The sequence below is a fragment of the Anthonomus grandis genome, chromosome 12, assembly GCF_022605725.1.
Source record: "Anthonomus grandis grandis chromosome 12, icAntGran1.3, whole genome shotgun sequence".
Taxonomy (NCBI): domain Eukaryota; kingdom Metazoa; phylum Arthropoda; class Insecta; order Coleoptera; family Curculionidae; genus Anthonomus; species Anthonomus grandis.
The window spans coordinates 4,620,024-4,634,362 of NC_065557.1; the positions used below are offsets into that span (position 1 = coordinate 4,620,024).

Below are 14,339 nucleotides of genomic sequence, written 5' to 3' on the forward strand. Positions count from 1 at the left end.
AAAAGGGTAATAAAATGATAGGTGGATTCACAAGATAAGTGGTACTTAAGGCTCCTCGTACATTGGTCAATCCTTACCCTACCGCGGGTAATACCCAATAATTACCTGCGGAAACGTGTAGTTACCCACGGAAACCGTCGAACCAAACCTAACATTTACATAAGCAATTTGAATGTTATTTTAAAAGGAAAGAGTAAAAAAAAACCGGGGACGAGCAACGGTTATCTTCTAAATCGACTGCCCTCCGTGCTGCCGTCAGAAATTACAGAAACTTTCGTGTTTTGCGGAAAAACCGAAAACCGGCTCTCGAATACGTATGTATGTAATTGCGCCTTCAAATAACAGTCATTTAAATTGTTATTTCGGTTTTCGTGATGTTCGTTTGGTATATGTATAGGGGCGACCGCAACCGTAGAATCATTCCGGTTTACTGCACTATACCGGGTGTGGAGGTTATTGAATTTATTTCGGATCCATGTAGGATAGTTCTATCTTCATCCCCCGCAAGATCGCAATAAAATGGTCTAAAGCGATCATTACTACGATTAATAATTGATATTTTCATGGCTTTTATTTCCTCCTTCTTTATTAATTGGAAAATGTAAAAAGAAATTAACAAGTGAATTAATAGTCTAAGTTACTAAAATATAACTTTAACTACGTCTAAGAAATCAATCAAAAATTACAGGCAAAAACGCTCAAAGTGGTTTTATTAATACTGATGAAAACTTTAAGGTGGTTGAGGCCTCAATTGCCTGTAAGAAATCAATCAATAATTCCAGGCAGTTGAGGTTTTTTTCAATTTTTTTCATGTTTAATGGAACTCCAGAAAACTGGAAATAATTAGGGAAACCAGATATCAAGAAAATTCATCATGTGACTGAAGAATTGAATGAGGTAGAAGCTCAAAAAGATGGTAAACATCAACTTGATATAACGTTTATTAATCTCACTCGCACTAATCGTAATGAAATGATAATCCTCGTCTAAAATGATCATCACTAGATCTGCTCATAAGCCTTTCAATGCAATTTATGACGTGACTGACAAATTAAATGAAGTAGAAACTCACAAAGTTGACTTATACTATTTCACCATTTTTAGATATTGCTCCATCTCACTCGCACTGATCCTAGGCAATCGTATATTAAATGATGATCCTCGTCTAATGGGATCATTAGTACATCAGCCTATAAACTTTTCAGTGGGATTCTTGACGTGACTCAAAAATTAAACGCGGTGGAAACTTAATAAATTGATTTATACGGGTCGTTTATTTTTATATAATTCTCCATTTCACTCGCACTAATCGTGAACTATCGCAATAAAATGTTGATCGTCGTCGATAGTGATTATCACTACGTCAGCCTATAAATATTTCAAAGGGATTCATGACGTGACTGAAAAATTAAATGCGATAGAAACTCAAAAAATTAACTCATACAAGTAGACTATTCTTGGCTACTCTCTATCTCACTCTCACTAATCGCAATCGATCGCAAAAAAGTGACTTATACGAGTTGTCCATTTTTACATATCCTCCATCTCACTTGCACTAATCGTACACGATCGCAATAAAATAGTGATCCTCGTCTAAAATGGTCATCACTAGGTCCGCTTATAACCATTTAAAAGCAATTTATGACGTGACTAAAAAATTAAATGCAGTACAAACTCAAAAAATTTACTTATACTATTACGCCATCTTTAAATATTTCTCCATCTCACTCGCACTAATCGTAGACAATCGTAATTCAACGTTAATCCTCATCTAAAGTGATCATCACTACGTTAGCCAATAAGTATTTTAAGGTGATTCATGACGTGACCGAAAAATTAAATGCGGTAGAAACTCAAAAAATGGAATCTGCTCTTTAACCATTGTTAAACATAATTCTGCATCTCACTCGCACTAATCATAGCGCTTTGCAATAAAATGGTAATTGTCATTTAACGGGTTCATTACTACGTCAATTTATAAATATTTCAAAGGAATTCATGACGTGATTGAAAAGTTAAATGCGGTAGAAACTCAAAAAATTGACTAATACGAGTTGTCCATTTTTACAGATTCTCGATCTCACTTGCACTAATCGTAGACAATCGTTATTCAACGTTAATCCTCGCCTAAAGTGATCATCACTACGTCAGCTTATAAACATTTTAAGGCAATTCATGACGTGGCTGAAAAATTAAATGCGGTAGAAACCCAAAAAATTAACTCATTGGAGTAGGCTATTTTTAGCTATTCTCTCTCTCATTCTCGCTAATCGCAATCCATCGTAATAAAATGATGATCCTCGTCTAAAGTGATCATCACTACATCAGCCTATAAATATTTCAAGGCGATTCATGACGTGACCGAAAAATTAAATGCGGTAGAGACTCAAAAAATTGATTTTTACAAGTAGTTCATTTTTATAAAATGTTATTATCTATCTCACTTGCATTAATCGTAAACTATCGCAATAAAATGTTGCTCATTTACAAAGATCATCACTACGTCAGCTTATAAACATTTTAAGGCGATTCATGACGTGGCTGAAAAATTAAATGCGGTAGAAACCCAAAAATTTAACTCATACGCCTACTGGCTATTTTCAGATGTTCTCCATCTCACTTGAACTAATCGTATCGCAATAAAATACTGATCCTCGTCTAAAATGATCATCACTAGATCCACTTATAAGCATTTCAAAGCGATTCATGATGTCACTAAAAAACTAAATGCAGTAGAAACTCAAAAAAATTAACTCATAGGAGTAGGCCATTTTTAGATATTCTCTGTCTCACTCTCACTAATCATGGACGATTGCAATAAAATGATCATCCTCGTCTAACGTGATCATTACTACATCAGTCTATAAACAGTTCCATAGGATTCTTGACGTGACTGAAAAATTAAATGCGGTAGAAACTCAAAAAATTGATTTATACAAGTAGTTCATTTCTATATAATTTTATTCTCCATCTCACTTGCACTAATCGTAAACTATCGCAATAAAATGTTGATCCTCGTCTAAAGTGATCATCACTACGTCAGCCTATAAACATTTCAAAGCGATTTATGACGTGACTGAAAAATTAAATAAAGAATAACTCTCACTCATAACTTACGACCGCAATAATTTGATCTCACTCTAGCTGTCAATTAGGTGACAAATGACAGACACGTCAAAACTGTCATAAGAAACCATTTATATGGATGGTTCAGGTGTACAGGACCGTATTAAAAACAGGAAAAAAAAAACACTGAATACGCTTCTGCCTAACCCATGCTATTATTGGGAAATTTACCTTAAGAACTTTGCTACCAGCTTAAAAGCTGTAATCCGAAAACCTTGCCGATATATACACGAATATTCATTAAAATAAAGTATATAGAATAATACCAGGAAACCGGCATCCTCCCCCATAGTCTATGATGGTATGACAATTTTTTTTTTTAATAAATCTTCGTCATTCCTCAATATGACTTTGCCGTTTTATTATTTCGCTCTAGTCGTAATAAGTGTTTTCAACACGTACGTGTGCGATGAAGAAAAGTACACGACAAAGTATGACAATATTAATTTCGAGGAAATTATCGCCAGTGACAGATTACTGAAGAATTACGTTAATTGCCTTATGGGTAGGGGCAGCTGTACTCCGGACGCGAACGAGCTAAAAAGTAAGTTGAGTTTTCTCCGTGAAAGTGAGGTTTTAGCAAAAAATTTGTAGAGGGCAAAATTATGGGGTTTTTAATGGTTTACAAAAAATGTTATTAGGGTTTTTGCTCTGAAATTAATAATAAGCGAGATATTTAGGCAAATAGCATTGGTTTAACGGTTATGTACTCTTTTTTTGTTAAATATTTCAAAAAAGGAGCCTTTTATTCAAAAAAATCTTGGTATAAAAAAGATAGATTTTTTAATATTCTATAAAAATTATAATTACATTTTTTTTCTTAAAATCAATAGCAAACGAGATATTTAGGCAAATAACATTGATTGAAAAGTTTTCTACTCTTTTTTGATAAATACCTCAAAAGGGGAGCCTGTTATCAGAAAAATTGTAATTATAAAAAATATATATTTTTTAATTTTCTATAGAAAAGGTATTTACAATTTTTTTCGTAAGACCAATAGCAACTGAGATATTTAAGAAATAAAATTAATTATTATAATATCTCATGAACAGTTGTTCACATGAGAAAAATTGTAAGAACAAAAAAGATAGATTTTTGAAATCTCTATAAAAATGCTTTTAATAATTTTTTACCTAAAACAAATAGCAAACGAGATATTTGAGAAACAAAATTAATTATTATAATATTTCATGAACAGTTGCTCATGTGCGAAAAATTTAACAAAACAAAAAGTGCGCCACTGTATTCTCTTCAAAAAAAAATATTCATATTTTACGCTAAAACTTACTTTAACGGCGATATTCGAGTAGGCACCATTCAATGAACAGTTGTGTATTTCTTTTCGGTCAAATATCTTAAAAACGAAGCATTTTATGGAAAAAATTGTAGAGGTAAAAGGGATAGATTTTTTAATTCTCTATAAAAAAGCTTTCAATAATTTTTTACATAAAAATAATAGCAAACGAGATATTTGAGAAACAAAATTAATTATTATAATATTTCATGAACAGTTGCTCATGTGCGAAAAATTAAATAAAACAAAAAGTGCGCCACTGTATTCTCTTTAAAAAAAATATTCATATTTTACGCTAATACTGTAACGACGATATTCGAGTAAGTACCGTTCAATGAACAGTTGTGTATTTCTTTTCTGTCAAATATCTTAAAAATGAAGCATTTTATGGAAAAAATTGTAGAGGTAAAAAAGATAGATTTTTTAATTCTCTATAAAAAAGCTCTTTATAATTTTTTACCTAAAATCGATATCAAACGAGATATTTGAGACATAAAATTAATTATTATATTTCATGAACAGTTGCTCATGTGCGAAAAATTGAATGAAACAAAAAGTGCGTTACTTTATTCTGTTAAAAAAAAATATTCATATTTTACGCTAAGACTTACTTTAACGGCGATATTCGAGTAAGCACCATTCAATGAACAGTTGTGTATTCCTTTTTTGTCAGATATCTTAAAAAAGAAGCATTTTATAGAAAAAATTGTAGAGGTAAAAAAGATAGATTTTTTAATTCTCTATAAAAAAGCTTTTAATAAGTTTTTACCTAAAACTAATAGCAATCGAGATATTTGAGAAACAAAATTAATTATTTTAATATTTCATGAACAGTTGCTCATGGGCGAAAAATTAAATGAAACAAATAGTGCGTCATTTTATTCTCTTTAAAAAAAATATTCATATTTTACGCTAAAACTTACTTTAACGACGATATTCGAGTAAGTACCGTTCAATGAACAGTTGTGTATTTCTTTTCTGTCAAATATCTTAAAAAAGAAGCATTTTATGGAAAAAATTGTATGCGCCACTGTATTCTTCAAAAAAAAAATATTCATATTTTAGGCTAAAACTTACTTTAACGGCGATATTCGAGTAAGCACCATTCAATGAACAGTTGTGTATTCCTTTTTTGTCAGATATCTTAAAAAAGAAGCATTTTATAGAAAAAATTGTAGAGGTAAAAAAGATAGATTTTTTAATTCTCTATAAAAAAGCTTTTAATAAGTTTTTACCTAAAACTAATAGCAATCGAGATATTTGAGAAACAAAATTAATTATTATAATATTTCATGCACAGTTGCTCATATGCGAAAAATTAAACAAAACAAAAAGTGCGCCACTGTATTCTCTTCAAAAAAAATATTCATATTTTACGCTAAAACTTACTTTAACGGCGATATTCGAGTAAGCACCATTCAATGAACAATTGTGTATTCTTATTTTGTCAAATATCTTCAAAAAGAAGCATTTTATGGAAAAAATTGTAGAGGTAAAAAAGATAGATTTTTTAATTCTCTATAAAAAAGCTTTTAATAACTTTTTACCTAAAACTAATAGCAAACGAGATATTTAAGAAACAAAAATAATTATTATAATATTTCATGAACAGTTGCTCATGTGCGAAAAATGAAATAAAACAAAAAGTGCGTCATTTTATTCTTTTTGAAAGAAAATATTTATATTTTACGCTAAAACTTATTTTAACGGCGATATTCGAGTAAGTACCATTCAATGAACAGTTGTGTATTTCTTTTCTGTCAAATATCTTAAAAAAGAAGCATTTTATGGAAAAAATTGTAGAGGTAAGAAGGATAGATTTTTTAATTCTCTATAAAAAAGCTTTTTATAAGTTTTTACCTAAAACTAATAGCAAACGAGATATTTAAGAAACAAAAATAATTATTATAATATTTCATGAACACTTGCTCATGTGCGAAAAGTTGAATGAAACAAATAGTGCGTCATTTTATTCTCTTTGAAAAAAAATATTCATATCTTACTCTAAAACTTACTTTAACGGCGATATTCGAGTAGGCACCATTCAATGAACAGTTGTGTATTCCTTTTTTGTCAGATATCTTAAAAACGAAGCATTTTATGGAAAAAATTGTAGAGGTAAAAAAGATAGATTTTTTAATTTTCTATAAAAAAGCTTTTAATAATTTTTTACCTAAAACGAATAGCAAACGAGATATTTAAGAAACAAAAATAATTATTATAATATTTCATGAACAGTTGCTCATGTGCGAAAAATGAAATGAAACAAAAAGTGCGCCACATTATTCTCTTCAAAAAAAAATATTCATATTTTACGCTAAAACATACTTTAACCGCGATATTCGAGTAAGCACCATTCAATGAACAATTGTGTATTCCTATTTTGTCAAATATCTTAAAAAAGAAGCATTTTATGGAAAAAATTGTAGAGGTAAAAAAGATAGATTTTTTAATTCTCTATAAAAAAGCCTTTAATAACTTTTTACCTAAAACTAATAGCAAATGAGATATTTGAGAAACAAAATTACCTAATTTGATATCTCATGAACAGTTGTTTGCATGAGAAAAGTTATATGAAACAAAAAATTTCTTACTTTACTTTCTATAAAAAAATATTCATATTTTCGGCATGAAGCATACCTAGATATTCGAGTAAGTAACATTTAGTGAACAGTTGTGTGTTACTTTTTAGTAAAATATCTCAAAAATGGAGCTTTTTACGAAAAAAATTATAAAGACAACAAAGATAGATTTCTTAATTTCCTATAAAAAAGATACTTACAAGTTTTTTCCTAACATCCATAGCTAACGAGATATTCGAGTAAACAACATTCAATGAACAGTTGTACATTCCTTTTCAGTTTAATATCTCAAAAAGGAGGCTTCTTATGAAAAAAATCATAGAGACAAAAAAGTTATATCTTTTAATTCCCTATAAAAAAGCTTCAAATATTTTTTTTGTAAAACTAATACCAAACGAGATATTTGACCGAACAACATTCACTAAACAGTTACCTAGTCTTCTTTACTAAATATCTCAAAAACTAACCCCTCCACGAAAAAAACCCTAAAGACCAAAAACGTAGACGTTTCAATTCTATACAAAAAAGCCCCCAAAGATTTTCGTCCCAAACCAGCAACAAAACATATATTTCATTTTAGGAGTTTTACCAGAAGCCCTGGAAACCGATTGCAAAAAATGCAGCGAGGCCCAAAAGACCGGCATTGGAAAAGTGGTCAAGTATTTAATCAGAAACAGGAGACCGTGGTGGGACGAACTGGAGGCCAAATATGATCCCAATCAAGTTTACTGGGACAAATACAAGGCCGATTGGGAAGCAGAAGGAATTACTTTACATTAATGCAAACTTCACGATATTGTCTTAAAACTTATATTTGTTGGTTTAAACAAACGATTAAAAAGTATCAAGAAAGCAGTAAGATTTTTATTGAGGTTTTTTTGTAAGAACCTTCACCATAATATCAGGAAAATATTGATATAGTTCACCATATTGTCAAGAGTAAGGATATCCAGGCTTTTGGGAGTAAATTTGTATATATTCCAGGCGTTTCATCTCTCCAGTTCATTTTATATAACTTATCACTTCATTCCATAATATCTATTTCTCTACTTGTTTAGAGATTATTCTGGTTTTTGTAAGAACTTGCACCATAAAATCAAGAAAATACCCTCACAGTTCACCATATTGTCAAAATGTCTAGGAAGGTACTTAATAAAAAGCCTTGCATTTAAAATAACATCATTTATATACTATTTATTTACAGATAAACGTCTTATTAACATAATCATAACATTCACATAACAAAATAAGCATTATTAACCCCGTCCTCAGTCTTTATTTGCCTTAAAACCACTTCGTCGCCAAACTCCTCTTCATTGTTCTAAAATTTCAACGTTTCGAATTATATATACATGATTTCATCATCGTCAGGACAATGCTATACTCACCGGATCTAAAACCTTCTCCTGTTCGAGCATATCCTTGTAGTTCCTATCGAAAAAGTGACACTAAAAAAATGAACCATTAAAAAAGTCATTTAATTTATAAATTAATTTACCCTATAAAGGCCGTAACCCAAAAGGATCAACAGTAAAACCCCCAATAAAACTGCCACCATACAAATCCATAGTGGGACCATTTGGGAGGCGTTTATGTAAATTAATAGACGACTTGAAGAGTGTATGCTAAAAAACATGCTTTGCATTAAAAAACTGCCTTTAAAAAACACATTTTAAGTACCTCAGGTGTGTTTTAGGGTCTTCCTGGTACGCCACAGGAACATAGGCGATTATGTCTTTAGTTTTCAGTACTTCATTAAACAATTTCACTGCAAGGGGGTTGAAATAAGAACAAACTCAGAGCTGAGAACAATTTAACTTACCCAGTAACTTGGGCTTGATCAGCACCTTTACTTTAAAAGTAGCCACTTGTCCAGACTTATACAAATACCCCCCTGTACACGAATACTTCAAACACTCGGTATGTCCATTGCAAGTTACCACCTCTGCCCTATTTATTAACTCTTCTTCGATATCGATTTCCCAGTTTGTTATTAGTGGGGGTTCAATTGTTCGGGAACAGTTTATTTCCATGTTTTCCAGACCTGACTGGGGGGGGACAATAACGTGAAAAATGAACAAAAACAATTTGCAATCTCTTACATCTACTTCGACCACAGTGAAAACCATCTCGCCATCTTGCTCCAGCACAGGCAGCAAGATGTTCAACTGTAAAGGTAGAGGTGACGGACCGTTTTTCCCTATAGAGAACTGATGTGTAGCGAGTTCGCTGGTTTGTAACACGTCCACGTTTAAAGGTAAGTTTTCCGGTAAAGTGGACCTTAAAAGTCGAAATAAGCTTTATTCTCGAAAGATCTTGTTGATAAAGCATATGATACTTATTTACGCTATAACAAGCCTTATAAGTTAAAAACCGCTTTATCTTGTGAGATCTGCATTTATTTTATTAAATTAATAAATTTACTTCCTATCTAGACTTTTTTCCAAATTCTTTGACAAACATACAATTTATTGTAACAAGAGATAAGTAATTTTAGAGTCAGTTATGATTATAAAAACACTGGTATAAATTGACTATTTTGGACATACGTTTTATACAATAAGATGGTCACATTATTAAAATAACGTTCCAAATACTAATTTTTTCAATATTAATTATACTCAAAAAAAAACTATAAAATACGTAAATATTTACGAAGCTGTTTCGACTACGTTAATCTTGATTACTTGAAATTAAATTCAGAAAAAATAAATCAACTAAAACTCACCCTACAATATAAGGAAGACTGTCCAAAACGACTGGAATGTTTATAAAATGATCCAGGGTTGTGCCAGGTAAGTTGTCACCTAAACTGGTGATTTCTGCGCTAATGGTCAAAGATTTTACATCAGGCGATAGGGATACGATGTCAAAAATGTAGTATTTCTATAAAATATAAAGCTTGCAAAAGGTGAATGCTAAAAAGTGAATTCGTGCTTACATTAACTGCCCCCACAAGCCGATTGTGCACTAAACAAGTGTAAAAATTGTCATTTATGACGCATTCTTTGGCACCCCTTAGCTCCAGCCCCTCGGGGATCATTAGTTTTAATTCGCACTTATAGGCGGGGTCTCCATCGTTGTTTACTCGGACTGTTAGGTTTAGTTGTTTGTTCAGGCCCAATGTGATGCCATTAATGCTGAAAGCAAACGAATCTTGCTTTACCATGGATCCTATACAATATAGCAAAATTTGTATTTACCTGGGACTAGTGAGGATTACACTCAAATCAGTATTGCAAACATTATCCTCTCCGCAACCATACACAAATGGTACAGTAACAGAGTGAAACTTTTGACCGTAGGCCACGACATTCTCGGTTTTGCTGTTTACATCCACGTTGATCTCTAACGGTGATATGTCATTAATAACGTTAGGCTAGAAAACAAAATTATTTCCTATTTCATGGTTTCTTGGAAATTGAGGAACTGGCTATAACTTGAAAACCAGCAGACTTACAGGTTTGAAAATATGTAGGCAGGTTCTTCAATTAAATTCATTGGACCCCTATTTCAGGGTTTTCTAAGAAATAAACAGGGTGCAGAGAAAAATGAGTTTTTTGGGAAAGTCAATTTTTTTCTAAGAAATTGAGAAAATGGTCACAACTCAAAAACCAGCAAACCTACAGACTTGAAAAATTGTACACAGATTCTTCAATTAATTTCATTAGACACCTATTTCAGGGTTTTTTAATAAATGTAAAGGGTACAGAATAAAAAAATATTTTTGAAAAAAAATAGCCATAACTCAAAAACCATAGGACCTACAAACTTGAAAATTTATATACAGGTTCTTCGAGTAAATTGATTAGACACCTATTTCAGTATTTTCCAAAAACTATACAGGACGCAATTTCTTATTTAAATAACTTCAACTTAAAGATTAAACAAAAAATATTAAAAGACTCTCTCTTACCCTTATGCCAAACCGATAATGTTTGCACCGAGTTTCCTTCACTGGCACACTAAAAACATCGTTGACATCCCCCATAGTTAGCCGATAATCCATATCCAACTTAACCTGAAAATCCACTGTTTCCACAACATTTTTCCTGCTCCTCCTGCCATACCGTAAACACACCCCGAGACTAAACTCTAAGGTGCTATTGTTCACAGTTTTTTCGGTATCATATGTCACATTAAAGTCCACAATAGTGTCAGTTTTAAATACAAATAAGGTGTCTGACTTGTAAGCCCCAATGGCAACATCTACAATAAAATACATTCAAAAAAAAATTGCTTAACACAGGTGAGAAGGTCCTACCGTTATGCCCATTTCCATCTACATCATTCCCCTTGGACATCCCCAGTCCAAACCCCATTATATGGAAGAAACCTAAGTCACCTGGTGAAAGTCTTTGACTATGGGTTTGTAGGCCTCCCTTGTCCCCCCTAAATATATACACCGCCCCCATGCCAAGGTCTTCATAAGGGGCTGATATGGCCACATCTAAAAACAGTTTAAATCTACCAAACTTCCCAAAACATACTATATATCTTACCATTATAACCATCTAAATCAATATCCCCTAAAGAGACTATAGATGTGCCAAACTTAGCTCCCTCTTTAGCCGAACCAGTTAATGTGATTCTAGGCAAAAAAGACTTTAAAATTTTAAAATAGAAGCACCAATTTCTTTATAAAATTATGTGTTTACCTGCTCGTTAATGCCTTTGTAAAAATACACACAGCCTTCGTTATAAGTTTTGCCCCCAGACGTGGGGGCCCCCACTAAGACATCAATGATTTTATCACCTGTGACGTCCAGGGCCAACACAGAAGCACCAAAGTACGAACCGAATTCGTGGTTTTTTAAAGTGGATTTTGGTTCATTAGAAAATATTTCTACCTAATTTGAGAGGGATTTAAATATCTTAATTAATTAAAAGGTGTTTTGCTTTGTACCTTTCCTTTAAGGTTGTTTCCCCTAGGGGCTCCTGCAACAAACCAGTGTTCTTTGGGGTTAAATTTCGCTGTGGCCACTGAGTAACCTGAAGTAACAAATTCAGGGGTAAAGTTTTTTTTTTCAATAAATTAATTACCAAAATATGTATTTTCTTCATCCTGATTTGAAGTGGGGGCTTGTCTCTTGGGGAGTATAGTAGGAAGGTCCTGTTTGTCCAGAGAGTAGCTGGCAGTGGCTCCTAGTTTATAGGTATGATGTTATAAGTTATATAAGGGTTATTTATTGTTCAAACGATGGTTATTAGTAATTGTATTGGGGTAAGACTGCTTATTTAGATTAGACTAAAGTTTTGTATTTTAGTCCTATAAGGGATAACCTACCATATGTAAACCTAACCTAAAAACACTAAAAAGATTTTGGCAGATCTTTTGTATGTTATTTGTTAAATATGAAGAATAATTGAATATTTATTGTATTGCATGCTTATTGGTGATTACATTTAGGCGATATTGTTTATTTTCATAAATTCAAAATAAAAATAACTTAACCTAAAAGACATTTTAACAATGTCAATTGTCAAAGTTAATGTCAACAAATAGTGCGGCGTTGCCACATGAATTTTTGTTATTTTATTTTAATTATTATTGCCAGAACTAAAAATCTTTATACGAGGCTCTACAAAAATGTAAATATTTTGAAAACGCGTGCACCGATTTTATTGACTTTAGTTTCATATTAAAGTTGATGAATTTCTCAAAAAATCAAAAAAGTGCTTATAGGTTTTCTTGTAAATACAGTTGTCTTGGAGTGGATTCCATGGATCGACAAAAATCTTAATGCGATCAAAGGCTTTACAAAGATCTAAATATTTCAAAAACTCATGCACTGATTTAATTGATTTTTGTTTCATATAAAAGCTAATGAGTTTCTTTACCAAAAAGATTCTTACAAATTTCCTTGCAAATACTAAAAATTGTATTTTAATTATTATTGCCAAATCTTAAATGCCTGTAATAAATATTTGTATTATACATCGACTAGACGCCATTTTTCAATAAGAAAAAACGGCAACAAGAAGTGACAACGTTGTCAAGAATAATTAATGCCCTGACGTACACGCGTATAGTGGGTTGCCTATGCGAATTTCTATATTAAATAGGGCCTATGATCCAAAGCGGTGTTGCACGCTCAACAACTCTTTACCGAAAAACAGGAAATATTACTTACCTTTAAAAGACCTTCTTCCTGGAGCACCCAGGAAAATTTCACCCTAAAAAAAACAGTTGTAAGAAAGAGTTATTTGAGGATAACCCTAAACAGTTACCTGTGAATAATAAGAAAGATCAAATCCGGCCATACCGAAGGCAAAGTCATAGTAAGATTCCCCAGAAAGGTACTTTGAGGAAGGTGGAAATACTGGTAAGAAATTTTAGTTTAAAAAATTAAATCTCCCAATATGTCTTAAGCTTACCAAGATTATCCTGGAAAGGTTTAATTTCCACTGGGGACCTCCCCAATTCCGAAGAGTTTCTAATATATACACAGTGACCTTTTAAAAATGGCGGTTCATAGAACTTCATGACGAGTCTCCCTCGTGTTGTGAGTTCTCTTGGTGCGCATGCCTAGACATATATATTATATAGAAATTAAATAAAAAACAAATAACACATACCACTACGGCTCCATTGACATAATCATCCCCTGCAAGGTTGATCCCTAAAAGGTTCCCATGGGGTGCGTTTTCTTTCGTTTCCCTTTTCAATGGGACATTTTTACCGCTGGTGGAATAACGTGTGCACTTGTCCGTCGAGTTTATTAAACCGTTTTCCCAAGACTGTAGGTCGCATTTGTACAAATCACCCCCGCGGTTTGTCAAGTCGTTTTTTGGGGCACCCACTATAACCCTATACAATTTTATACTTTCAATATGCTTATGAAAGTTTAATTTTAAATAAAACTTACGAGTAACTATCTCTTGATGCTCCTTTCTGCAACAGTAAACTATAAGAGAAAAACCTTTGTCCATCCGAACTTTTTAGCACCAACACGTTTTTTTTATTAAAAATGCCCTTGATAATTGACACACTAAGGAAAATCACCAATAATCTTATGGCGAACATTATTATGGTGAAACGCAACCATGCACGATCGCTTTCCAACTATAAGTACTATCGCATTAAAAACCCATCATAAGCGACTACAAGTGAAAGATGAATCAATGTCTCGTTATAATGTCATATGTAATTATTCTATATAATTATTGTCAATTGTTATGGTGTAAATTTGAACTTGAACGGGTGAATAATATGCAGATAGTGGCGGCGGAAATAAATGATACTCCGCGAATCAGTCATTGGCCCAACCTTAAAAACAAAAATTTATGCATAATTATCTTTGGTTTGTCATATGTGAGGAGAGTTATTGTAATT

General features: G+C 32.2%; 2 protein-coding genes across 2 annotated transcripts; one reads left to right on the plus strand and one right to left on the minus strand.

Moving 5' to 3' along the window:
- The first annotated feature begins 3,442 nt into the window (after window positions 1-3,442).
- On the plus strand, window positions 3,443-7,858 carry LOC126743139 (ejaculatory bulb-specific protein 3-like). Its single transcript, XM_050450112.1, has 2 exons — window positions 3,443-3,670; window positions 7,584-7,858. Exons 1-2 carry the CDS (start codon window positions 3,472-3,474, stop codon window positions 7,781-7,783), a joined length of 399 nt encoding a protein of 132 aa, XP_050306069.1. The 5' UTR covers window positions 3,443-3,471; the 3' UTR covers window positions 7,784-7,858.
- Window positions 7,859-8,170: 312 nt separating this feature from the next.
- LOC126743215 (integrin alpha-4-like) lies at window positions 8,171-14,124 on the minus strand. Its single transcript, XM_050450202.1, has 20 exons — window positions 13,873-14,124; window positions 13,583-13,814; window positions 13,382-13,532; window positions 13,235-13,326; window positions 13,138-13,180; window positions 12,047-12,148; window positions 11,910-11,995; window positions 11,662-11,853; window positions 11,506-11,608; window positions 11,268-11,453; window positions 10,920-11,212; window positions 10,207-10,382; window positions 9,945-10,143; window positions 9,732-9,889; window positions 9,106-9,283; window positions 8,826-9,051; window positions 8,684-8,771; window positions 8,502-8,628; window positions 8,392-8,451; window positions 8,171-8,324 (listed from the first exon to the last, which is right to left on the minus strand). Exons 1-20 carry the CDS (start codon window positions 14,028-14,030, stop codon window positions 8,238-8,240), a joined length of 2,937 nt encoding a protein of 978 aa, XP_050306159.1. The 5' UTR covers window positions 14,031-14,124; the 3' UTR covers window positions 8,171-8,237.
- Window positions 14,125-14,339: the final 215 nt, after the last annotated feature.